Source organism: Cebus imitator, unplaced genomic scaffold (genome assembly GCF_001604975.1).
Source record: "Cebus imitator isolate Cc_AM_T3 unplaced genomic scaffold, Cebus_imitator-1.0 Scaffold378, whole genome shotgun sequence".
NCBI lineage: Eukaryota > Metazoa > Chordata > Mammalia > Primates > Cebidae > Cebus > Cebus imitator.
The window spans coordinates 286,300-314,192 of NW_016107693.1; the positions used below are offsets into that span (position 1 = coordinate 286,300).

Genomic DNA, 27,893 nt, shown 5'->3' on the forward strand with positions numbered 1-27,893 from the left:
TACAGAATCTTCTTGAGTCCAAATACTCCCCAGAGGTTTCCCATTGGCCACTTGGTACTCACCGAATGTAAATGAAGTAGTGGCCCACAATCAGTAGTTGTGGAAAGCAACCAATCAGAGGCTCATGTGAAGTTACAGGGTTACACTTCTATGCAAATGAAGACTCGGCCCACAATCAGTGGTTGAGGGCAGCAACCAGTCAGAGGCTGAAGTGAAGTTAAAAAGTCACACTGCTATGCATATGGATGATTTGGTTACAAAAAGTAGCCAATCAGAGGTACTTTCAATTTCCCATCTGCAGCTCAGAAAAGATGAGAGGTTTGCAAAGTAGCCTCTGGTCCTTGTATTACTTAGGCATGGAAAGTTAGGGTTTTCCTTTCAGTGTAGTTCTGGGAAGTCAGCGTGAAATGGTCTTAGGTTCCCTACCTCCAGATCCTATTCTAAAGATTGCAGATTCCGTGTATATAGCATAGATTTATTTGTGAAAATAAATTACATGCTGTGATGCTGATTATCCATGGCTTTGGTAGGGCCTACCCCAGTGGGAAAGTGAACGTTTTTATTACGTCCTCTGGAAACTAATCTCCTAGCTTTTTTTTGTCCTGATAGTCTTTTTCTTAATGTATGGGAACTGAGAAAACTATGTTTGGGAATACATTTTTATGATAAAACCTAGCATTTGGGGTGGGTCATTGTTTCCTTAAGGAAACAGGTACTAGCCAACCACATTGCTTCTATTCACACTGGAGGAAAAAAACACTCCCATTTGTGCAGAACTCATCCCCCTACTTCTGTAGCTTCAAGTAACACCACTGCATTCTGCAGCTGGACCTGCTAAGCAACCTGAGTGAAATTGATTGAGTAACTTAACACAGGCAATGAAATGACCTGAGTAACTCAATTTCTTTCTAGTAAATTAATCTTGGGTTGTATCACGGATAAGACACTTTTGAAAACAACTAATTTGGCTTGACATTGTTCCTTTAAAGTTTTATAAGTAATTGCCTGCTCTAAGCATGTCTAGGCAGCTGCATTTTAATTATGCATCCCCACCAAAAGGTAGAAGTCATGAAAAATGATCCTGAAAATAGCAAAATTTCACATAGATTTAACATATTGATAGACACGTGAGTGTTCAGCCACCACCCACCTTAACAGGATCTTCAGGGAAACTGCCAGGAGGCTAGCTGAGCGCCAGGCTGACCATTGGAAGGCCAGTTTGATTCATGGTGGCATACAAAACAAGGCAACATGTTATCATGAAAGCCAACGGCACTTGAATTCTGTAGGCAAAACACTGTCATGAACAGTATTTATCACATCATTCCCCAGCATCTAGTAAAATGCCTGGTTCAAATTAGGTGACTGGTAAATTTGGGTTGAACAAACTAAAAGGGATTCTACCTTCCCCAAATAACAGAAAGTACAGATTTTTTTTTTTAATGTGACTTGCCTTTCTAAGGTTTAGCCAGTATATTCTGTTGTATTAAGCATAGTCTTCTTTTTAATACCTTTTTTTTTCTTGGCAGGTTCATATAAGTACTACCGGGTTAATTGTGACCCCACCCCCAAGCAGCCCAGTGACAACTGGCCCCTCGTTTACTTTTCCATCAGATGCTCCCTACCAAGCTGCCCTTGGAGTGAGTATAGTTTCTCCCATTTTTATTTCTCTGTGAGGTGTTTAGTCATGCGACTCTGGCACACTCCACCTCCTAACACCTGCAGTGTATGTTCGTACTTGCTAGGTGAGGCAGGCCTCTATCTTTCATCTGTTATCTCTGTTCATCTTAATAAAACATTAGAAAGTCCCTTGCCTGCATCCTGCAAAATTTTTAACAGTGAGGATTGGTGGCCTGAAACTTTTAGAAGAACTCAAAAATACATTTAATTTTCATTACAGTTCAACCTGATTATCTAAAGCTTAACCTTTATTTATTTTGAGTTTCTAGGTCCTGCTTATTTCTTATAAAGACAAATTTATGGAAGTACTAAGGAAACAGGTCCTGAAGGTGAATGGTTTGAGTCACACGACAGATTGATACCGAATCTCTACATTAAGGATTAATTCTTTAATTTCTTGTCATGTATCCGTATTGTCTGTAGCTGTGGCTACCTAAAGGGACCTGACATCTTGGAAGGCTCCCTTAGTTTGTGTTGATTTTCCTTCTTCTGAAAACATAATATCCTACAGATAGAGTCTAAACGGCTAATTGTTTAAAAATATCTAAACGGGAAAATAATAGGGACGACTAGGATAGCCAGGAGATACAGATACAAAGAAGAGGGCCACTCTGGAGAGAAAATTAAAAGGGAAGCAACAGGCAAATGCACCCTTAGGTAGTAGAGAAAGACTGTTGTGTAAGACGACATTTCCTAAAATTGTAAGCAAGGAACTAGCAATTGTGAGACATCTCTCATCCAGGCCAAAGCTTTGGCTTCTATTTTCTATTTGCTCCAGCGCTGAGTTGAATCACAGTAGAAAAGAGAATTAAATTAGATTGCCGCAGTACCTAGACTACTACATCACCCTGCCTGGCCACAGGTATAAGTCGTGCTGTTGGCAGAGAATACCATCAGTGTGGCCTGATGACGGGGTGCAGGCCTACAGTGAAACAGCCAGGACGGGAAGCCCACCTCCGCCATTTATTTGTTCTATAACCATGGAAAAGGTACTATGCCTCTTTCAGCCTCAGTTTCCCTAGCTGTAAAGTAAGTATCTACTTCAGAGAGTTAGATCATAGAAAGGGAGGACCATTATTGAACTTTTTGGCCTCAGTTGAGGGCTGTTGCAAGTTGGGCCTGGTTCACTTTGTTATAGTTTTCTTTGCTGTCTGTGCCAGGAATACTGAGGCTTCTAAGCAGCTGGTTTGTTTTTAGGTTGTCGATTTTATACATGTTGTAAAGATTTTATTTCCCTCTGCTGGAGTGCTTAGGGCCAGATTTGTAGCCCCCTCTAGCAAGGACTTCACAACATAATTAGTCAAAATGTTGGCTCCATCTAGTTTTATTGTTCTCATTTTCCATTTGCCCTGTTTTTCCTATTTCTTATTTATTTTGTCTTGATACGTCTATAAATAATTGAAAACTGATTTAGAAACAAGGTGGGATATAAATAAATGTGAGTTATTACCTAGCTTGACTTGGGCTTTTGAAAACTTTTAGAGCTAGTTAAGCATGTTCTTGTATTTAAATGGAAGTTAATATGTTGTGGGGGTTAAAGCTCGAGGTTAAAGATATTTTTTGTTTGTTTGTTTTTTTTATTTTCATTTTTATTGTTTCCTGAACAATCACGCCTTTCTTGATAGTACAACTGCTTGGTGAAGGAAAAGATGCCGGGATTCATCTGGGAGCAATGAATTTCAGTTAACTTTTAGTGAAATTTGGTTTCCCTGAGATTCTGTTAGCCCCGGATGTTTGACCAGAGCCAAGTTCCTTAACCATCGTGACCTCTCATCTCCAGGGGAGACTCTCTCCTTTCCTTCCCACTCACAGCACATGTACACAATGAGTTGATATGTTCATTTCCAGATGACTGCCTTGCATGGAAAAATTCTAACTTGATTTCTTACGGGAAAAAAGGAGGACTCTTCAGATAATGGAAAATTGAACTATAGGTTAAGCATCTGAAATCTGAAATCCAAAATGCTCCAAAATCTGAAGCTTTTTGAGTACAAACATGAAGCTCAAAGGAAGTGCTCATTGGAGCATTTGGGATTTCAGATTTTTTGGATTTGGGATGCTTAACTCGTGAAGTAAATATTTTAAAACATAAAAAAAATCCAAAATCCAAAACACTTCTGGTCACAAGTATCTGGATAAGGGATATTCAACTTGTAGTGAGAAAAGACATAAGGCTGACTGAATTTCAGTGCTTGTGGGCTGAAAATTATACAGTGTAGTAAATGGCCAGTTGCTGTTATCTGGAGGCTCAATCTGGGGCTAATCGATGGGACAGGTCACAAGAGAGCATGGATATGCAAAAGTTAATTTACATCCAACCATTTCATTCTAGGATTATAGAAGAAAACCTGCATGTTAAGCAAGAAGAAGGTTGATTAAACAGTATGTCTACTGTGCCAATTTCATTTAATGAAAAACTAATTATAAACAAATCTGTCTGTCATCCCAGGAGATGTCTAGATCTCAGAGTCCCTGGTAGGTTGGCAGAAATGTTTTAGATTTAATATGTCAGGTTTAAATGGAAAATCTCAGAAGCATGTGCCCTCTACATCTTATATTAATTGTGTCAAGCATTCTACTTAAAATTTGAAATGGTTCCGAAGACTGTGAATACTATGACAGCAGTGGCACACAGCTTGGTAGAAAAGAAGCCTGGCTTTTCATGGTGTAGATTTATAGGTAATAAATGCCACCAGTAGAATAAAAAAATGAAAATTATTTCTAATGCTTTTTTTCATGAATTGAGATTTTTTAATCTTTTATGCAGGGTGAAATTATAAATGTATTGTCCCATACATTTCACATGTAACAGTTAAAATTTTAAATATGTAACATTATGAGCAATACTGGTATTACATGTATCTAATTCAGACATCAAACTATTAATAGTAGTGATTTTTAAAAAATCTCTTTGTAGGGGAGGAGGTTGAAGATCTTAGTCTTGTATCTTCTGCACAATGGCAGAAGGACTTTTAAAACAAGTGATGAATAATTCCCAATCCTCTGGACCAGCCCAGAGGTGTTTAGCTGCAAGGTGTTATAAGGTAGTCAGATCAATAAAGGGAAATTCCATTCATGGCCAGTTTATAAACAGATTGCATTGCAAATTTTAAAATTTTAGTCTGGGTATGATGGCCCATTCCTATAATCCCAGCACTTTGGGAGCCTGAAGGAGGAGCATCTCTTTAGGTCAGGAGTTTGAGACCAGCATGGGCAACATAGAAAGACCCTGTCTCTACCAAAAAAAAAAAAAAAAAAAAAAAAAAAAAATCATTTAATTAGCTGGGTATCGTGATGCATGCCTGTGGTCCCAGCTACTCAGGAGGCTGAGGCAGGAGGATTGCTTGAGCCCAGGAAGTCAAGACTGCAGTGAGCAATGATTGTGCCACTGCACTGCAGCCAGGATGAGATCCTGTCTTTTCTAAAAAAACAAAAATAAAAATAATAAAAATTGTAAACACATACACATTTGTGTGTGTATTTAAACAAACAAAGTTAAATGACGTCAGATTCTCAGAATAACCAATATGTAGTTAGTCCGTTGTAGCCCATGGTGGAAGCTAAGCAGAACTTGTTGCCGTCGATGGGTTCAGGGAATTGGAAGTAAAGGATGAGGCTGCCAACTTTGGTAGTTTGAAGTTTAGAAGTAAAGCTGTTGGCAGGAGATCTAAAAATCAGGATAAAGAGTAGGATATGGTCAGAACTTTCTCTTTTTTTTTTTTTTTTTTTTTTTTTTTGAGACAGAGTCTTGCTCTGTTGCCCAGGCTGGAGTGTAGTGGCACGATCTTGGCTCACTGCAACCTCTGCTTCCTGGGTTAAAGCAATTCTCCTGCTTCAGTCTCCCGAGTAGCTAGGATGCCACCACGTCTGGCTAACTTTTGTATTTTTAGTAGAGACGGGGTTTCCCCATGTTGGCCAGGCTGGTCTCGAACTCCTGACCTTGTGATCCGCCCACCTCGGCCTTCCAAAGTGCTGGGATTACAGGTGTGAGCCACCACACCTGACCAGTCAGAACTTGCATAGCAGCAACAGAAAAGGATTCTCGCACCTCAGGAACTGAGACCTCTTATTCCATATCATATTGTTCTAAGAAGAGGATAGAAAAGCACAGAGTGTATTTTCATTCATGAAATGCTCATTGAGGATCTGTCCTCTTTTAGCTGCAAAGCTAGGTGCCACCAATACAAAGATGGGTGAGACAGTTCCTGACTTCACAATCTCATTAATCATAACAGTATATTCTATTTATTGAGCTTCTGCTGTGCTCCAGGGTACTGGGAAAGACAATTTACATAAACTACTTCTAATTATTAACTCCATCTCTCAGTATGGTATAGTGAAACATAGAGATCTTACAGAATTTACACAGAGCCACTAAACTGGTATAGATATTTCTCTTCTTCCTTGTAGATCAAATGTGGAGCAATAAATTTATAATTTATGCATGTAGATAGCAATGCTGCTGAACTTGGTAACACTGTTGACCAATTTTAACAGGCATCTCCACATAGTAGCTTGAACCATTCCCTCATCAACCAGCATACATACATCTGAGTTCAGTACACACAAAGACTGTTTAGAGATGCTGATATGTAGGGTTGAAAGTGGACTGAATGGATATCAGACATTTAGAAAGAAATAATGATAGATTGGAGCATGTTAATGATATCTGCCCAAGGGACCCAGAAATGCTCAGCCTATCTTGCCAGTCACTTTTCTACCCTGGGAGGTATGTGAGGGAGATGCACACATAAGGGACAATTAGAAAGGAAACGAACCCTCTATTTTCAGTTGTGTCCAAAACTGCAGTTCAAAGTACTTTACTGGTAAGCTGGCCTGTAGCCCTTGGCCCAAGCTTGAGATGTACTGGACCATTTTCCTTCTCTTTAGCCTGCTCCTAAGATCTAATCACTACCTGGGTGAGTTGCATGAAAGGACAAGTGGAGGGAAGAGTGCCAGAAGGGAGAGGTTTCACACCCATGTACTTGAACTTTTCACTCAGTGGCCCTGGCAGTCTGGCCTGTCAGTGTTCTGAAACGCTGCCTACTCAGAGAGAAGACACTTCCTCCCTGGTGCTCACTCTAGCAAAGGATGGAAATTGAGGACTGCCCTGGGAGTCTGAGCCAGGGTTGGAATCTATGTTTTTTTGACCCCAAAGGCCATGCTTCTTCTGTGATGTAACACTGTCTCTTCTTTCAACATTACTAGATCAGGAGAAGAGAACCTGGACATGGCAAAATATGACCATTTCCCATTAGCACACTGTTCTTAAGTCCTGGTTTTAGTGAGCAGGATATTGTTAACAAAATGTAAAATATGTCCCATTTTCTAGAAGGTCCATAGCTGTTTTCCGCCTGTAGTAGAGAGTGCATCTTGGCCTCTGGTGCCTAGGCTGGCCTAGTCTACAAAATAATCAGCAGGACTCCAGGTCATCTCCGGGTGAATGAAAGGCTACGTGTGGTTTTACTCTGTAGAAATTTCAGGTCTTGCAGGACAGCAAACTGCCTGAAGCACAGTGCACAGTGGATTACCTTTTGAACTTCCACATCAGCAGATTATTTTGGTTTAGGTTGTTTATAAAGCAACCCACAAAATTTCCTAGTCTGTCCACAGCTCTGGAGTCACCAGAGCCCTATCATTTTACCAACCCCACGGGGGCAAGCAACATCTAGGAACCTGATTTTAATCAGAGTTCCTTGATCTTCATCTGTGTGCTCACATACACACACATTTACACATGTATGCACTGGGAAAATATATGCCCAGTTTCATTAAACCATTTATGTTTCAACCACAGAAAATGAGAGAGAACTCTTTTCTCTCAGGCAAAACTTTTGGGATCTTTCAGGATATCCTCTGATGCCATATCTTAAGGTCTAACTCTCATGTTTTGCAAAAGAAATGTACATGAAACATATGCTTAGTGTATTTTGTGATAAGAAGTGATTTTACATTTTTTGACAAAATTGTATTTATATTAGAAAAGATAGCATGTTTTTATAAGGTGCATAGGTGATTTTTGTCTTTTTCTTTTTTGGTCAAATTAGTACAGCTTCTGTTTTAATAAAGTTGAGCTGTAATAGACTATTTTAATTTCTGTTTGAGCACATGCCATTAGTTTTCTGCCTTTCCACAGCTACCCTGTTTTGAGATTGAGCTTAGAAAGATTTAAATGGCAATCAGCAAAGTGGTGATTTTACAGTTTCTCCGTCTGTTACTCTATATACAGTGTCAACTGATTATCTCACCTGCCAAACTGCTGATGAACTGCCATGAACTGACCAGGTCACATTTGCTGTGACCAGGATTATCTTTATCTCTGCTTTGTCCCTGGAAGGAAGCCTAACAGGTTAAGTGCTTGCCCTTCTCCTGGTTAAAGGTTTTGGAGGCTCTAAGCCTTAGTACATGCAAATTCCAGAGCTATAGCAAATCTTAATGCTGCTGTATTTTGAATCGAGAATGTAAGTCATGTTTTCATGACATTTCAACTTTTGGAACTAACCTCTGCCTTCTCCAGGTTTGCACTTTGTAAGCGGCTCTGCACCTCATTTGTTTCTGCACTAAATGTTCTGCAACCACTTCAGCTGCAGGGTGGGAAAAAACCTTTATTGAAAGTTGCTTTTGCAAAAAATTCAACATAATGTGTGGAACGGTTGCAGCATATGTCTAGAAATTTGAAATTTTTTTCTACTCAGTTCGTTATGTCTCTGGAACCATGTATGTGTACATTAACAGCCAGATGTATTATACTGAATGGTGATGAAATTCAAATTTTTATTCCAAAATACAGAAATAAAATGACTGGTATAAGCTATGTTTAGAAATCATTGGATCTTTATTTTGTTTATATGCTGACATGTAGAAGCCATTTACATTTAAACTAGGTAAATTCTTTTGTCTTCTTATTTCTCCTTTGATTTAGTTTTTACATCTAGTGGTTCAAAGATTTGGAGAGGACAAGGTGGGGGTTCAGGCAGTCTTTGTGTTCCTGTTCTCCCAGGAGTTTCAGTATACAGACCCTAAAGAATTATCTGGGTTTATAGATCAGAAGGTAACAATTGCTCCATTGATTTTCAAAAGGCATGGCATCCTGTAGGCAGAACCCCATTAGGCTGTGCCCATAAAGGAACCAGCAGCTTTCCACTGGTGTACTTGTTAAAGATTACCAGCCTTGATAGTACCAAATTTCAAAAGCTGCCAAAGTTAAGAAAAGAATAAACAAAAGTAGCAACAATGGCCCAATGACTGTGGCTTACTATTTTTGGGCTTCTTATAGACCAGGCATCAAAGGAAATTTTCTTCTGAAGGAACGATTTGAGATACAGTGCAGCTAAATTATGTGTTGTGTTTGTTTCAGATTACAGAAACAATCACAAATTAATTCCTAGCAAGCAGCATGACGTTATAGCTGCCCCTCATCGAAAGGCATTTGGATCCTTGTCCAGGTCTATACTTTAAAATGCTATTCATCTTAAAATTACATGCAATTGTTCCATTTTTTTTCCCTTTCCCTCTTCCCAAGGGTGGTTACTTACCTGTTTGCTGAAAAGGTTGCTTTGGCTTTAAGATTTTAAGGAACAAGAGCTGAATTTGTAGAAGCAGGCTTTCATATCAGTTAGCCTGCTGATTCTGCCCTGCGTGGATTCCATTAAAGTCTTGTTCTATGAATTTCTGATTCTTTTTCTCTCCCACCTTCCATAGAAAGATGTAAATCAGTATTTTGTTCCCATTTTTTCCCTTTCTCTTTCTGTTTTTTCTATACCAGACTTTGAATCCTCCTCTTCCCCCACCCCCTCTCCTGGCCACCACTGTCCTTGCCTCCACACCACCAGGCGCTGCCGCCGCTGCCTCTGCTGCTGCTGGAATGGGACCAAGGCCCATGGCAGGATCTACTGACCAGGTTGCACATTTACGGCCTCAGACTCGCCCCAGTGTGTAAGTGAGGGTGTCATTTATTACTGCCTGTGTGTTCATTTAAAACTAACTCCAAACCTCAGAGGTCAAGAAGCACCTTTCTGACATGAGCTGATGACAGCCTTATGGCTCACCAAGATGGCTGTGTCCTGCAAACTTCTACCTGGTCATGCATTTAACTAGGAAACTGCTGAAAGAAAATGAGTCCAATACATGAGCTTGCCAGATAGCTGTCCCACTAGTGAGGAAGGCCTTTCAGAGTTTAGGGAAACATACTGTTGCTTCTTTATAATATCATATGTGTATGAAACTGCCTTTTTTGTACAATTCCTGTTTGAACTTTTTATCTTTATTTTCATTTCTTGCATAAGAATCCTAATAACAGAAAGGCATTCTACACAAATTATATCTAGGTCTAGTTGAAGTATAAATGTTAAAAGCTTAAGTCCCTAGTAATAAGTATCCAGAAAAGTAATTATCCTGTTGAGAGTTTATTTATGGCAGAATACAGCCAGGTCTTTGTGGATCCTGCTTTGTGTAACTGTATACATCAACAGTTTAGAGCACTGGTAAGAACTATAGGTTAACTCTTTGCCTAAGCCTGAGGTAAGCCTGAGGTAATCTGTGAAAATGGTTTGCTATTCACTTGACCCAGAGAACCCCACAAATCATGCAAATCAGGAGGTTCCAATCTTTGTGTTCACTTCAAGAACACACGTGAAACTGCCCAGGCCATCAAGGGTATGCGTATACGAAAAGCCACGAAGTATCTGAAAGATGTCACTTACCGAAACAGTGCATACCATTCTGACGTTACAATGGTGGAGTTGGCAGGTGTGCCCAGGCCAAGCAGTGGGGCTGGACACAAGGTCAGTGACCCAAAAAGAGTGCTGAATTTTTGCTGCATGTGCTTAAAAATGCAGAGAGTAATGCTGAACTTAAGGGTTTAGATATAGATTCCCTGGTCATTAAGCATATCCAAGTGAACAAAGCACCAAAGGTGCACCACCAAACCTACAGAGCTCATGGTCAGATTAACCCATACATGAGTTCTCCCTGCCACACTGAGATGATCCTTAATCAAAAGGAACTGATTCTTCCTAAACCAGAAGAGGAGGTTGCCCAGAAGAAGAAGATATCCCAGAAGAAAATGAAGAAACAAAAACATGGCACCGGAGTAAATTCAGCATTAAAATAAATGCAACTAAAAAAACAAAAAGAACTGTAGGTTAATGTTACCTGCTTGGTTACCATGTCTTGGTTGGTATAGTCACCCTGCATCTGAAACTGTCTTGTACATTTTGTGATCGGGACTTTGTTTTCCCTTGACTTTTTCAAATTTTGTCTTTTTCCCTAGAACTGAGCATACAAAAGCAGGTGTAGCTCAAGCCTCTATGTTCAGCCTGTGTGTAGAAGGCAGCATATTGTACTAGTGGGATTTCATACCATGTGTTCTCATATGGGACTACTTCTCAAGTCTAACAAGTGCCATTTGACGAGCTCATTTTTCCCAGTGGGCACATAATCTCTGGTAGCAAGTTAGGCAGTCTCGGAAGCTGCATTAATTCTTTCACACTACGCAAATACTATTTGGTGGGATAGTCACTTCCACACTGGGAGGAACAGGCTCTTAATCAGGAAGGCCTCTGCCTACTTTTAAAACGTGGGCAGCAAAACCTCTTTCAGTGGAGAATTGTCAATGCTACTTACAGATTAAAGGATTGTACTTTCAGTTTACACTTGGACAAAATGTTCAGTACTTTGTACCAAGGAGGAGTTTTGAGCATCTTGGGATGTGTCTGTTACTCCTCCTGAAATCGAAATATTCTTTTCTATTCTAGGTATGTTGCTATCTATCCATACACTCCTCGGAAAGAGGATGAACTAGAGCTGAGAAAAGGGGAGATGTTTTTAGTGTTTGAGCGCTGCCAGGATGGCTGGTTCAAAGGGACATCCATGCATACCAGCAAGATAGGGGTTTTCCCTGGCAATTATGTGGCACCGGTCACAAGGTATGGTTCTGAATAAATTGTGTCCTCAGTTCTACACAGAGAAGCTTTGTTCTTTTCCATGGTTTTCAGCCTATACAGATCCCTTTCACATTATAATTGCCTGTTACACGCAGCCAGCGTTTTAAAAAAATTCGTGTCTATATCTGCTAAAATCCTTTCTAACTCTAAAATTTTTAGCTTAAAGTATAGGTTTTTACCAGTAAATGTACTGGGTTTTAAGTTATTTGCTTTAATGTGAGAAGGTTCAACAACATCATTTTCAGTATTTTTCTACTAGAAAAGGCATAGTGTTGATAAAAACAACAGCTGTATTATTAATACTTATGTGTTTATATAATGCATACTATATGCCAGGTTGGCAGATTTATAAATGCCTTACACTTAAGTAGTCTTAATTCTTAGTTGCTGTTACATTGAGGCATAGAGATATCAAACAGCTTATCTGAGATCGCATAGTGACGGCCTCAAACCCAGGTGGTGTAGATTTATATTTATTTCATTAATTTGGTAATTACCTCTGAATTCTGACAATGAATTCTGTAATTCAGTCAGAAATAAAAATTTTATGTATAACATAGATCCTTCTCAACTGAGGGCAGTTTTGCTTCCCAGGAAACATTTGGCAATATCCAGATGTATTTTTGATTGTCATACCTGGAGGTTGAGGGTGCTGCTGGCATTTAGTGGATAGAGGCTAAGTATGCAGTGAAACATCCTATACATAGGATAGCCTCCCACAAAAAGGGTAGTCGTAATCTGGCCTAAAATGTCACTGAGGTTGAGAAACCCTGTTATAGAGTGACAGGAGCTTTAGTGATACCACATTTTGTATATTTTATGTAAAGATAGTTCAGCTTTTGGTTACTGAGGAAAGAAGCCTCGGAAACAGAATTAAATGACCTGTAATGAAATCAACACTGAGGGAGCCCTGGTTTTTGACCACCAGATGCTTAATATACAGTCCAGGTTTAACTGCGTTAAATCACTCCTCAAATCCCCTGATTTTAAACAAACAGTTTAATGAACTGACATGTTTGTCAGCTGTTGGCCCTAATTTATAGGTTGGCCAGCAACCTAATCAAATGAAAATCACTATTGTTGCAGATGGTGATGGAATGATTTGACTTGCAAATGTTTAATCAATATAAACATTCTTTTCTGTGTATGTTAAAATCTACATTCAGACTCCATCCCATCCAGAAAATGGCAGATAGAACCTCCCTAGTGCAAAATAATAATAATAATAGATAAGAGAAATGCAACAAAGAACAAAAAAATAAAGTTAATGAAGGAAAACATCATAAGATTAAAAAACCAATGATTTGAAGTCTTTCCGCTTGTTTGGCTGGGTGTGGCGGCTCACGCCTGTAATCCCAGCACTTTGGGAGGCCTAGGTGGGTGGATCACCTGAGGTCAGGCGTTCAAGACCAGGCTGGCCAACGTGGTGAAACCCCATCTCTACTAAAAATACGAAAAAGCAGCCAGGTGTGGTGGCATGGGCCTGTAATCCCAGCTACCTGGGAGGCTGAGACAGGAAAATCGCTTGAACCTGGGAGGTGGAGGTTGCAGTGAGCCGAGATGGCACCACGGCACTCCAGCCTGGTGACAGAGTGAGACTCTATCCCAAAAAGATGATAATTGTATAACACATTTTGTAATCAAGGGCCAAAACATAAACAATTGTGGAGTTTAGAAACAGAATGATGGAAGAAATCCACATGAAACAATAGGATCATAAGATCTTAAACCTAAATATGAGGCAAGGCTTCTTGAACTGACAGCATTCATGCTGGATCTTGAAACATAAATGAGATTGCAATACATTATGAGAAGCCACAGAGGACATTCCACTATGTGTGCATGCCTGTACACGGGCACATGTTGATGTGGAGCTGGAGGCAAGTAGGAAGCCAGGAAACAGGAGCAAAGATGTGGAAATGGGATATTGTCAGGGAACCATCCCAGCTTGTTCTGTAGATGAAGCGGGAGAATCCAGAGCTTTGAAAGTTAGTGGAGATATTTGGTCTTGTTATGGAAAGCTGAACACAGAAACTGTGTATTCTTGAGCAGAGTATGACGTGTGGTTTCTGGTGACTCAGAATATATTTCAGTACCTTTCTCTGTCTCAGGGCCATTATTACTTTGAATTTTCTATTCTTAAACTTTATAAAATAATTTCATTCATTTTTTAAAATGTTCTGTGTTTGAAGCTCTGAGTCATTTTTCTTGCATTTCATTGTTCTTTCTCTCATGTTGCTGATGGATGGGGCTTTCCATTTATGTTTCTGTCCCAGCAGGGCGGTGACAAATGCTTCCCAAGCTAAAGTCCCGATGTCTACGGCTGGCCAGACAAATCGGGGGGTGACCATGGTCAGTCCTTCTACGGCAGGAGGGCCTGCCCAGAAGCTCCAGGGAAATGGTGTGGCTGGGAGTCCCAGTTTTGTCCCCACGGCTGTGGTATCAGCAGCTCACATCCAGACAAGTCCTCAGGCTAAGGTCTTGTTGCACATGACTGGGCAAATGACAGTCAACCAGGCCCGCAATGCTGTGAGGACAGGTAAGGAGGAATCCAGGCCGGAAAAAAGCAGGAAAAAGGGCAGATCTTTTCTGACTGATGTGGGGAAATGTAGGTGTAAGTAAAATCATGAACATTAGTCAGTCTACTAAGTGCACCTTGTATCTTTATTTGGGCTAAGCCCGCCCTGCATATTACTTCAAGCCTCATGGATGGATCTAAAGTCTGAAAGAAATTAGGCTGACCCTAAGAGTGTCAACAGTACTTGAAATTTTGACTTCTGTAGTTGAGATCATATGATCTCAAATCTCACTGCCACCATCTCGGTGACATTGCGTGATACTCTAATAACAGGTGTGCTGATTATTTCTGATTCACTTAAGCACAAGTCTACTTTGGACCCTGTGGGATCTTAAAAAGCTTTGTTAGTTCTATAGCACTGCAGACCTTCCCAAGAGTCTTGGGTAACTAATGGTATGGGGGGTAAACTAAAGGCTCGTGAACTCTATCAGAAAAACATAAAGAAGGAAAATGATTAATAAGGAAAGGTAATAAATAATAGGAAAAGGACTGGAGGGAGACCTGGCTTGACACTGTAGAATACCACCAAAAACCGGCTCAGTGTCTCTAACACTGTGGAAAGATTATCTCCTAACTAAAGGGATTTGGGTTAGAGCTGAGCTTCCAAGCACTCAGTAGACTCAAGGGCTGACCTGGAAGGACAATAGATAGTGTCGGAAGCCAGCTAAGACGAAGTGCTTTTAGGCCACCATACATCCAGTCTTTATCGTGATAAATGCAGTTGCAGCCTTTCACGATGGTCTGATGCAGTGGAATGACTCATGTTTTGGTGAGCAGCAGTTAGATACTTGGATTTTGCCATGTTCTCTCTTCCCATCTACTAGTTGCCACGCACAGCCAGGAACGCCCCACGGCAGCAGTGACACCTATCCAGGTACAGAATCCTGCCGGCCTCGGCCCTGCAACCGTGGGCCTGCCTCATCATTCGCTGGCCTCTCCACAACCCGCGCCTCCGATGCCAGGCCCAGCTACGCACGCTGCCGCCGTCAGTATCAGCCGAGCCGGTGCCCCTCTGGCCTGTGCAGCGGCTGCTCCACTGCCCTCCCCGAGCATCAGCAGTGTGTCTCTGGAGGCTGAGTCCAGTGGCCGGATAGTGACCGTTCTCCCTGGACTTCCCACACCTCCTGACGCTGCTTCATCAGCTTGTGGGAACAGTTCAGCAACCAAACCAGACAAGGATAGCAAAGTAAGACTTTACTTACTGTTTCTCTGCTTTACTTACTTCCCTGTTTTTTTTCCTATGTTGTGTCTGTCGTGTTCAGCTAATGAGAGGACTCATTGTTCAACAAACCCTCAGGTGCGCCCCACATGTGAGTCACTATGCCAGGTGCTCGGAGGACAGTGGGGAAGAAACGTAGGCACCACCCCATCGTGTTATCTAGAGCTCATGTTTCTCTGTGTTTAAACTCCCACTAGCTGCCAAGTCCAGTGCTTCATGTCACGTGGACCACAGTGAAGGAGACCTAGTCACTCCCCCTGTGCAGCTTACAGCCTCGTGGAGGAATTTCCTTCTCCCTTTAGTTTCTCATTCTTTAATCATTTTGCTATCATCAGGTCTTCCTGTTCAGTGAATCTTGCTTGATAAGAGTTGTGTGTGTGTGTGTCTATATATATATATATATATATATATATATATATATATATATATGACGGGTGTGGTGGCTCACACCCATATCCCAGCACTTTGGGAGGCCAAGGTAGGTGGATCACCTGAGGTTAGGAGTTCAAGACCAGCCTGGTCAACATGGTGAAACCCCATCTCTACTAAATATACAAAAAGTAGCCAGGTGTCATGGCAGCTGCCTATAATCTCAGCTACTCGGGAACTTGAGGCAGGAGAATCGCTTGAACCCAGGAGGGGGAGGTTGCAGTGTGCCGAGATCACATGACTGTGCTCCAGACTGGGCTACAGAGTGAAACTTCATCTCTAAAGTATATATATGTGTGTGAGGGGAATGGAGCTGTTGATCAGAAGTGTCATTTATGGATTTATTTTATCTACAGCATTGGTCTCCAGCCTTTTTGGCACCATGGACCAATTTCGTTGAAGACAGTTTTTCCATGGGCCCCCGGGGTGGATAGTGGTGGGGAGATGGTTTCAGGATGATTCAAGCTTGTGACATTAATTGTGCCCTTTATTTTTGTTATTATTACATTGTAATATATAACGAAATAATTATACAACTCAACCTAATGTAGAATCCGTGGGAGCCCTGAGCTTGTTTTCTGCAACTAGATGACCCCATATGTGGGGGATGGGAGACAGTGACAGATCCTCAGGCATTAGATTCTCGTAAGGACCACATAACCTAGATCCCTCACATGCGCAGTTCATAATAGGGTTAGTGTTCCTATGAGCATCTAATGCCCCTGCTGATCTGGCAGGAGGCAGAGCTCAGGCAGTAATGCAAGTGATGGGGAGCAGCTGTCAATAGAGACGAAGTCTCGCTTGCCTGCAGCCCACCTCCTGCTCCGCAGCCTGATTCCTAACAGGCCACAGGCTAGTACTGGTCCATGGCCCAGTACATCTGACCTTAAGCAGCATGGTTCCTTGAGAGGTAAGACTTGAAATATAAGGAAATATTATTTTCTAAATCCATATCTATATACTTTTAATGTCTCATTTGAGGCTGAATTTTAAAGAAAATATAAACGGAAGGTTCTGTTGGAAAGAATAACCTGCGGTTGGGTTTGGAGACAGGTGATTGGAAGAGAGAAATTAAGAGTGGTTAAATGTAAAAAAGAAAAAGAGATGGTCACAGATCTGGATACTTTTATTGTCATCATTACTTTTTTCTCAATGGTTTATACATTTTCCCTGAAGCTCTATACCAGTTCTGGGAAGTTTGAGGGTGACCATAGACTTTTAGCCACTTGCTTAAGTGGTAAGGTATGTCGTTCTACTTAAATGGTTAAGGGAGCCTATAAACAGCAGCTTATAAGGAAATAAACTTTACAGCCTACTAAAAAGTTAATATTTAATTGTTAGGTTAACATGAGAGTTTTTGAAAAAGATTGGTATCTGTTCAGTGTTTATAATTAATTACATTAAACTTGCACTCATGCCAACATGTTCAACTTTGTTAATATATTGATAAATAATTATTTTTATGTTTTAGATTTTAAGACTTGGGGGACAGTGTGTCTCAGAGCCCTTGCCACTGATGAAAACAGGGGCTCTTCAGCTGGGCCCTTCCATTGTAGAATTCACTGAATCTCTGAGGCTTGAAAGGTACCTGTGATAGACAGAACAGTGGCTCCCCAAGGATGTCCACCTCCTGATCCTGGGAACCTTTAAGATGTTTCATTACATAGCTAAAAGGACCTTGCAGGTATGATTAAATTAAGAGCCCTTTGACAAGGGAGTTATCCTGAATTATCCAGGTGGGCCCAATGTAATCCCAAGGATGTTTGTTAAAGGGAGGCAGGAAGCTCAGGGCCAGAGAATGAGATGTGATGGTGAAGCAGAGGTGGGAGTGCTACGAGAAGGGGGCCACAAGCCAAGGAATACTGGAAACCTCTAGAATCTGGAAAGACAAGGAACAGATTCCTCCCCAGCGGCCTCCAGAAGGAACCAGCCCTACCAACACCTTGATTTTAGGACCTGATTTTTACCACAGAGTTTGAGGTAACCTGTTACAGCACCATCTACCACAGGTAGCACCCATCCCTGACAAGCGGCCATGGCTTCTGCTTGGGTGTGTGCCCCATTGACCAAGCAGTGCCCCACCCCTGGACTGCCCTGTGCCATCTTCAGACAGCTGTAATTCAACTCCCAACTGTTGTTCTTTATTTTGAGGGCCCACATGGAAAATGCTGATCTCTTTTCTGCATGGTGCCCTGAGGTATTTGCAGGTTTGTCCCTTGGTGTCTTTTCTCTAATGCTGTACTCTTAAAGATTTCTTTACCTATTCTTCATATCACAGATTTCAGATTTTCCCTTTTTAAATCTCCTCCCTCATTTAGTGTTCCCAGTCCACTAATGAGACTTCTGGTTGATATAAATCTAGTAATTCCATGATTCTTGTCACTTAATCATGAATCTTCATGACTAGAGTGTCTTTAATACACATTTCTCCATCACATCTACAAGGATGTCCTGGGAGAGCTCGCCAGATGCCGCACTGAGATTCACCTGCCTTTTACATCCTCCTCCCTTCCACGGAGTTCTCCCCACTGCCCCTCATTTCTGCCGTTACTTATTGTCAGCAAGTGTCTCCTGGAAGAGTCTTATTTCCCTTTCTAAATGTTCATAAATCTTTCGTTTAACATGGTTCTAGAATTTCCCAGATGGTCTGCAAAGTGTTTTGTTGTCATGTGTTTCAAAATTGGCGCTGGGCCCGGTGGCTTATGCCTGTAATCCCAGTGCTTTGGGAGTCCGAGGTGGGCAGATGGCCTGAGGTCAGGGGTTTGAGACCAGCCTGGCTAACATGGTGAAACCCCATCTCTACTGAAAATACAAAATTAGCCGGGCATGGTGGCTCAAGCCTGTAATCCCAGTTACTTTGGAGGCTGAAGGAGGAGAATCACTTGAACCCGGGAGGTAGAGGTTGCAGTGAGCTGAGATCGTGCCACTGCACTCCAGCCTGGGTGACAGAGTGAGACTCTGTCTCAGAAAATTTTAAAAAATTAAAATTAAAAAAAAAGCATATTGGGACTTGCACATGCCCTTCCTTGCCTGTGCAATTGACCCTGATCCCAGATTCTCCAGGTTATCAAAGGTGATTTGTTGCATTTCTGCTGCCGTTTTTCTCTGCACACTGGAGTGAATTCAACCTGTTAAGAGTATCATTTGATCTCTAAATCCCAACTCTTCACTCATTTCCTTCTCTTCAAGGTTTGTTCTTTCCTTCCAGTCTGAAGATTATCCTTCCCTTTCTTCTTGCCATCTGAGAACCACCATCCTCCACAGCGGGTCTGTGTCTTTTTGTTCTTCTTGTTTCAAACATAACTTTAAAAGAGCTTTTAAAAAATTTTTTTGTCTTTAGCATTTTTGCAAGTTTAAGCTCATTCTGATCTTTAAGCCTTCTTGAATTCCTGTTGTGGGCTCTTTGCTTGATCTTTTTGTAGGTGCCCTTTAAAAATTTGAGCCGTTAGGCTGCTCCCTGGGAGATCACATCAGTACCTTTAGATGCCTCTGTTTTCATCTGCAGGGATAATATGCAATTGTATGGTTAGAATTTCATTTTTGAGAGCTTTCTCATTCCTCTTGAAGCGTCTTCCCTTTTGAGTTTCACGTCATGCATATATTTTCTTTGAACATATAAAAATCAGTTCTTTGAAACTATAAAGTTCAAACCTGACTATCACCAGCTTCCTTTTCCATGCTTTATTTCAACTTCTCCCTATTTCTGCTTCTTCAGCAGAACATCTCCACCCCTGTCTGGTTTCAGCCTTCCCTCTAGTTGATCAGAATTAGATCCAAAGTTGCAGTTTGCTCAACTTTCTGTGTGATTAAACTATCAGCAAGGAAAAAGTGTATTAGAGGTCCTGGTTTTAGTTGAGACTTCCAGCAGATATCTAGGTATTTGATAATACTCTCATTTCCATCTTTCCTCGTCATTTTGTGACCATCAACGGTGCATAGTACATCTCCCACGTGATAGCACGTCTGTTGCCTTCTCTTTTTCCCTGTACCCAGCCGCTCTGCAGTGGGCTACTACTGCTGTTCCACAGAGAAATACAACTTCGTGATGTACAGATGGGACTGTCGCAGCTTCTCTCCTAACAACTACTCTTTCGAACCGTATTTTATTTGGAAGTCCTGTCTCACAAAGTTTCAGTAATCTCTAGATGCTGTATTTTTGTCTTTGTGTTAAAATCTCTAGCCAGCTTTGGTGTCTGCACGCTGTAGTTTGATCAACAGGCATCTGAAACTCTGTGTTTCATCTCAGTTATTTCTTGTTTGAAATCCTAGACCTGTTATACCATTGTTATTCTTCTTTCTGTGAGATCCTTAATATCTTCCACCACCATCAGTATAACAGCTTTATCTGGACATTTTTCTAACTTCATATTCAGTTCAAAGCCTTCAGTATTTGATCAACTAATCTCCCAGAAAACGTGTTTCCAAATCTTTAGGTGATATTTATGTGTACATATATGTATGTTTTATTGTGTTTTATTGTTATAAAAAGATTAAGACTGAGCACAGTGGCTCACACCTATAATTCCAAAAGTTTGGGAGACCAAGGTGGGCAAATCACTTGAGGCCAGAAGTACAAGATCGCCCAGAGAAACTTAGCAAGATCTTACCTCTACCAAAGAAAAAAAAAAGTTTTATATATATATATATATATATATGTATAATTTTTAATTAGCTGGGCATGGTGGTATGTGCCTATAGTCCTAGCTACTTGGGAGGCTGAAGTAGGAGGATGGCTTGAGCCCTGGAGGTCAAAGCTGTAAGCTATTAGTGCCACTGTACTTCAGCCTAGGTGACAGAACTAGACCCTCTTTAAAAAAAAAAAAATTAAATTGTATGTGTGTTTTAGAAGTTAGAGAAAATCCAGACATCCAAAGAGAATGCCTAAAGATGATCTAGGATTTCAAAGAAAACCTCTAATACTGCTGTGTAGGTATGCTTTATTCCCCCATCTGCCAAAATATAACAAATGCAAATATTTGAATATATTAAGCTTTCATTCAGAAAATAAATCTTTATATATATATACACACACACAGATACACATGTACTTATATATATAAACACACATATATACATATATATACACACATATACAAATATATAATTTTTTTTTTGAGACAGCCTGGCTCTGTCACCTGGGCTAGAGTGCAGTGGTGTGATCTCAACTGAGTGCAACCTCTGCCTCCCAGTTTCAAGTGATCCTCTAGCCTCAGCCTCCCAAGTAGGTGGGACTACAGGCATTCACCACCACACCCAGCTAATTTTTATATTTTTAGTAAAGACAGGATTTCACTATGTTGGTGGTCTCAAACTCCTGGCCTCAAGTGATCCCTCACCTCGGCCTCCTAAAGGGCTGGGATTACAGGCATGAGCCACCGCACCTGTCCTGAAAAAAAATCTTTTTGATAAGTACAATTGTGTAATTGTTCTTAAGTTCTCTAAGTTCTAACCCTCACTTTAGAAAAAGAGGAGGAACCACCTCTGATGCCCATATCTACCTTAAGTGCTTCCATTTTCTACCCATAACTTCAGAATCTCTGGAGGTGCTTTGTAAGTCTCGCCTGACATTGGCATTGACTCCCATATGAATCAGCAGGAGTGGCTGTTGGTCAGCATGCACTCTGCCATATTCTAGATCTGTTCCTAAAAGCCAGCTACAGGGGGGCCACAAAATGTCAACATTTAGTGCCTCGAATCCCCCACCCCCAAGTTCCCGATGACTCCCTTAAGGAACCAACCACAGATTTTCTTCAATGTTTGAGGACCTTTCCCATTGTTCTTGTATTATTATTATTATTTTAAGAGATAGGGTCTTATTATGTTGCCTGAGCTATCCTTGAACTCCTGGACTCAAGCAATCCTCAGCCTCCCAAGTAGCTGGGACTACAGCTTCACACCACTGCACCTGGCTTATTCTCGATTTTCTTAAGCAGAGGTCCTATCTGGTTTTTAAATATTCATTTTCTTCTCTTCTGAACTTTTTTCCTGAAATCTCTACTGATCATTTTCTTTCTTCCTTCCTTTATTTTGTTTTTATTTTTTGAAACAAGGTCTCACTCTGTCACCCAGACTGGAATACAGTGGCACAATCATACCTCACTGCAGCCCGAACTCCCAGGCTTAAGTGATCCTCCCACCTCAGCGTACTGAGTAGCTGGGACTAAAGGCATGAGCCACCGTAGCTAGGTAATTTTTTTTGGTAGAGATGGGGTCTTGCTGTGTTGCCCAGGCTGTTCTCGAACTCCTGGGCTCAAGCAATCCTCCTGCCTTGGCTTCCCAAAGTGCTAGGATTACAGGTATAAGCCACTGTGCCCGGCCTCTAGTGATTATTTTCTTTGTTCAAATGATTTTTCTTCCTCTTCCTAGGTGTTTTTGTTTGTTTGTTCATTTTTTCTGCCGGGTATCCCTCTGTCACCCAGGCTGGAGTACAGTAGCATGGTCATAGCTCACTGCAGCTTCGGCCTCTAGGCTCAAGCAATACTCCCTCCCACCTCAGGCTCCTGGTCGGGAGGACCACAGGCATGCTCCACACACCTGGCTAATTTTTTTAAATTTTATTTTTGTAGAGACAGGATCTCCCTATGTTTCCCAGACTGGTCTTGAACTCCTGGGTTCAAGTGATCCTCCTCCCTCAGACTCCTAAAGCAGTAGAATTACAGGTGTGAGCCACTGTGCCCAGCCTGAATGTAGTCTTTTTATTAATTCATTTAGTTTTCATTTCTGCTGTTGGTTTTTGAAAAAATAGTAGTGCTTGTAGATGATAAGTGTCTGAATTTGCAAAATGATCTCTCTCAAGTGAGACATTGTTCTGCTAACATAGAAAAAATCAGAATATGCCATTGTGAAAACATGGTTCCCTGGAATGAGGGCAGCATCTTTTCTGTATTAGCACCCCCACCCCTACCCCTTGTGCCCTGCCATGGTTCCTAATCTTCTGCCTTCTGCTCTGCGGGTAGTCAGCTTCGGTTCATGATGATAAGACATCCCTTAGAAGTCATTAAAGCAAGCTGTATTTAATGTGTTTAATCATTTTAGATGAATTAAGTCATCTTTCTTCTTAATCACTTTAGAGGCTGTTCCCTGAGTGCCACTGAGTTATCTGATATTTTACTGAGTGCTCAGAAGTGAGCTTTTAAGAAAAGGCTTTAGCTGTGCCTTGCTGAGATTGTAATTTATCAATGGACTTGATGTTCTCACTGGACCTGTAGGGGTCCGTGGACTAGCATGTGCTTTCTTACATCGTGGCAAGAATAGCTGGAAGTTGCAGCCGACTGCTACCTTAGAAATGGAAGCAATTGGACATCATTCTTTCCCATGTCATCTCTTGGCCCTCCAGACCTCAGGCTCTCTACAGCAAGTACAGAGCAGCATTGGCAGCTGTTTAGTCAAACCTATTGACCACAGTGTAGAGGAAAGGCTTTATTGGCTCTGAATCTGGGAAATCCCACATATCCTTTATTTCCTCAGGCCTGGCAGTAGCTATATTTTTCCTTCCTTCCTCTGGTCTCATCCTCTTCCAGTATCTTCTCAGCCTCTAAGCATTAGTAGGTATAGGATGTGCAAGAGGCGCTGGGTGAGATACAGAGGTATAGACAGCACTGTCACTCCCCTTGTGCAGGCAGTCCAGGTTTGTGAGAGCGTTCACTGGAATGCATAGTAGCCCCACAGAAAATGCGGCATTGAATGAGTGAGGCAAAAGCACCTAAAGTCAGCTGAGGACAGGCTATAAACAGAAATGCAAAAGGATCTTCCTCTACCTGGGAGGATTGCGGGGCAGGGGGATCAGCTGGCTCTACTCATCTGTAGTCAGGTCAAGCAAGTACAGAAATGACCTTAGCACCCATGCCCACCCTCTTTTCCCATTTCCAGCCCATGGGTTCACCTGCACTTGAGCAGCATTAGGTAACTGAGGACCATGGTGCCCTGTCCCTGGGATGCTTCCTCATAGTCTGATAAATGATTGTTTTTGTCTCCTTTTTTCTGCCATACCCTCTCTAATGGAACAATGTTGTTAGGGATTTAGATTCATTTTCCCAAGGAGTTTTTACTGAGTCTAAATTATTATTCCCAAGGAAAATTCCTCAGCGGGTCCCTTGTAATTCTCTTTCCCTGTTAGTGGGCCTTAATAATTCCAGTTTGCCTACAGGGTTTTCTAAAGAAATAACTCTCTTCAAAATCAAGAAATAGGTCGCTATGAAGTGTTTTATTTTCAAGCAGCGCTTCCATTCAGAGGACTTAATGCTATAGTTGACATCTTAGTAAAACAATTTAAAAGGATCGTGTTATACTTGCTCATCAGAAAGAACATTCACGCTTAAGGTTTCAGAATGAAGGAGCACTCTCTTGTCATCTGATTTTCCTAGCAGAACAAAGAGAGAAAGTACCAAAAGAGACAAAAATTCAAGAGATGGCTTCTGCGGAATTGAGATAGTTGGGGGAAAAAAAACCCACACAGGCTTATTTGTATAGTTGCTTGCAAAAAGAGATATCAACTTGTTTATAAACATACTGAAGCTTTCCTTAAAATGGGTGTCTAATCATGGAGGTGCTTGCACGGGAGATATGGTTTGACTTCTGTTTTATTGGCCTGTTACATTTCATTGAGGTGGTGACATGTGAGAAGTGGTTTAGCCCTTAACTCTGATCACTCCCTGTAAATGATAAGCCTCACATCCATGCCTGTGGAGTAAGGCGCTGTCAGGTTTACGTTTAATTCAGCATACGGTCAGCTCTCTTATAGTAATTAGAGATAGGATAGGCAGAAGGCCAGGAAATTAAATCCATAATCTGAAATTTCCATTTTATCCTAAAATACTTACTAATGCTTTTACCAAACCTGGGATGTGAATTGGTGAGTTCTATTGTCGTACATCTTTTGTATCAGTGTATCCTACTTCAACGGAATGTCCAAAACCAAACAAAAAAAACATGGCAGAAAGGGAGGAGGAGAAGCAAAAGGTCATGTTAGCACCGCACAAAAATTGGTGGCCAGATTATGAATAACCAAATATCAACAGAAATAATTTTAAAAGATCAAACCGAACATTGAAACCATAAGACCCATACACCTACTATGTACCCACAAAAATTAAAAAGTAATAATGAACTATAGGGTCCTGTAGATTACACCAGCAATAGTACTGTCAGTCTCCAGCTAAGCCTCATTTTTTCTTTTGTTTTTCCAGAAAGAAAAAAAGGGTCTGTTGAAGTTGCTTTCTGGCGCCTCCACTAAACGGAAGCCCCGTGTGTCTCCTCCAGCATCGCCCACCCTGGAAGTGGAGCTGGGCAGTGCAGAGCTGCCTCTCCAGGGAGCGGTGGGGCCTGAACTGCCACCAGGAGGTGGCCACGGCAGGGCGGGCTCCTGCCCTGTGGACGGGGATGGACCGGTCACGACTGCAGCAGCGGGAGCAGCCCTGGCCCAGGATGCTTTTCACAGGAAGGCAAGTTCCCTGGACTCCGCCGTTCCCATCGCTCCACCGCCTCGCCAGGCCTGTTCCTCCCTGGGTCCTGTCTTAAATGAGTCGAGACCTGTTGTTTGTGAAAGGTGAGTTCAACTTCGTTCCAGGAAAAAAATTGGAAAATGAACAACAGGCTTTATGCTGGAACATTTAAGATGTTTTGCCACATCCTCCTAAATGTTTTCAAACTGAGCTTATAAAAATAATCAAGCACTGAATTTCTTTTCCCACTTGCCACACATGCTCTGTTTTCCATTTACCCCCTCCCCTCCCCTCCCCTCCCCTCCCCTCCCCTCTTCGTCTTGCCTCTTGCGCCTTGTGCTGTCACCCAGGCTGGAGTGCAGTGGCGCAATCTCAGCTCACTGCACCCTCCACCTCCTGGGTTTTTTTTCCTGGGGACTATGGTGCGCTTTCCCTGGGATGCTACCTCGTAGCCTGATAAATTCTCCTGCCTCAGCCTCCTGAGGAGCTAGGATTACAGGTGCCCACTACTGTGTCTGGCTAATTTTTGTATTTTAGTAGAGATGGGGTTTCTCCATCTTAGCCAGGTGGTCTTGAACTCCTGACCTCCTGATGCACCTGACTCAACCTCCCAAAGTGCTAGGATTAAAGGCGTGAGCCACCGCACCCAGCCCCTTCCATGTTTCTTAATGGGTTGGTCCCTAGCCTTCTTTTCCTTTATTTTCTCCACTCCGCCATGCAAGAATTGTATCCAGGTGAAAATTGTCAATCACTGGGAACTTGTTCATGGATTGACTTCTTTCTTGTTTCTATTTCTTTGCCAGCAATCACTGTCTTTTTTTTTTTTTTTTAATATTTTGCCTTTTTAATTAAAAGTTTGCAGCATTTCCTGCTAGTTGTGAAGCAACTAGAGCAGGGGTGTCCGATCTTTTGGCCTCCCTGGGACACACATAAAATATACAAATATGGCCCGGCACAGTGGCTCACACCTGTAATCCCAGCAACGTGGTGAAACCCTGTCTCTACTAAAATACAAAGAAATAGCCAGGCATGGTGGCAGGTCCCTGTAATCCCAACTACTTGGAAGCCTGAGGTGGGAGAATCACTTGAACCTGGGAGGTGGATGTCATAGTGATAGGAGATCGTGCCACTGCTCTCCAGCCTGGGCAACAGAGCAGAACTCCATCTCAAAGAAAATAGAAATAATTAATAAATAAATTTATATTATGTTAAAAATATGTTACATTATACACACACGCACACGCACACGCACTAACATTAATGATAGTTGATGAGTTTAAAAAAAAAACCTCACAATATTTTAAGAAAGTTTACAAATTTGTGTTGTGTTGCATGCCCGCAGGTCAGACAAGCTTAAATTGGAGAATTCTATTAGCTAAGAGAACTCTTTCCTTTCTTTGAGACAGGGTCTTGCTCTGTTGCCCAGGCTTCAGTGCAGTGGTACAGTCACAGCTCACTGTAGCCTCAACATCCTGGGCTCAAGTGATCCTCCCACCTCAGCTTCCTAAAGCCTGTGCCACCATTCCCAGCCAATTTTTTTGGATTTTTTGTAAAGACAGGGTCTTCCATGCTGCCCAGGCTAGTCTGGAACTCCTGGACTCAAGCCATTCTCCTGCCTTGTCCTCCCAAAGTGCTGGGATTACAGGCATGAGCTACCGTGCCTGGCCAAGAACTCGCTTCTTTTTCTTCCTGAGCCAGAAGAATGTGGCTAAGTTCTCAGTCTCAGTTCTGACTCTCCTCCTGACCCAGTGACTTGATTCAGTTACACTCAGAGTAGTAAGCCCTGTCAGTGATGCCAGCCTGGAATAATTCTTACAAAAGGGAGCAGTTCTGTTTGATATTCCACTGGGGCTCTAGGAATGTGTTAGGAAAGAAAATATATATTTAATGAGACAAATAACTATTAGGATTACAGCTAGTGCTCGACTTACGACCACGGTCGGGACTGCGGACCGGTCGTAACACGATTTGGTTGTAAGTTGAGTAGGCTATATGTACAGTTGAAATGGTCCACGCGGAGATGGTAGTGCTGCCGGAAGCTGGTCCGCATTGTCATATGCCCAGCTGGGCAACGTTTGCGCTGCCAATGCGGAGCAGTCGTGGCTAGCGATTGTGGTCGTAAAGTCGAATGGTCGTAAGTTGCATAGGTGGTAAGTCGATCAATACCTGTATTTAAACTGAACAGTGAAGCGCTATTCATTACATAGGAAAGCATCATGAAGTATACTCAAAATACTTGACTATTTTTATATCGCATATAAATATATGGTATTTGTCATGTCATCTGTTTTATTGTTTCCATAAGCTTCGTTTCCTCTGTGCCTACATTTCATAAATACAGTAAATTTCTACTTTGTGGAGGTACTGCCTTTTTGGTAGCACTTTCTATGTTGCTGACTTGAAATGTGACGTTTTTAAATGCCTTAAATTCACCTTACCTCTGTATTTCAGATGAAGCCATAGGTATATTTGTATCCACCAAAACCTGAGGCGTGCATTCATATTTTTGGCACACTTTTTTTACTTACAAATAAACTAGGAAAAATGGAAAAAAATAAATGTCAGACAACCTATTTACATTAAATACAAAGCTCACAATTTAT

At 41.6% G+C, this 27,893-nt stretch overlaps 1 protein-coding gene and 1 pseudogene across 5 annotated transcripts in view; both read left to right on the forward strand.

Annotated features, from left to right (window-relative positions):
* SH3RF1 (SH3 domain containing ring finger 1) overlaps nt 1–27,893 on the forward strand; it is a 193,809-nt gene that overhangs the window by 154,332 nt on the left and 11,584 nt on the right. For 3 of the 5 annotated variants that reach the window (XM_017507549.2, XM_017507546.2, XM_017507547.2), the window contains exons 6-11: nt 1,530–1,640; nt 9,446–9,615; nt 11,436–11,606; nt 13,901–14,163; nt 15,027–15,388; nt 25,036–25,394. In XM_017507549.2, coding sequence (XP_017363038.1) covers nt 1,530–1,640; nt 9,446–9,615; nt 11,436–11,606; nt 13,901–14,163; nt 15,027–15,388; nt 25,036–25,394 — 1,436 coding nt within the window. Of the gene's footprint in view, nt 1–1,529; nt 1,641–9,445; nt 9,616–11,435; nt 11,607–13,900; nt 14,164–15,026; nt 15,389–17,622; nt 17,831–25,035; nt 25,395–27,893 lie in introns of those variants that run through there. The other 2 variants (XM_017507550.2, XM_017507551.1) reach the window with 2 other exon arrangements.
* On the forward strand, nt 9,634–11,429 carry LOC108288576 (annotated as a pseudogene).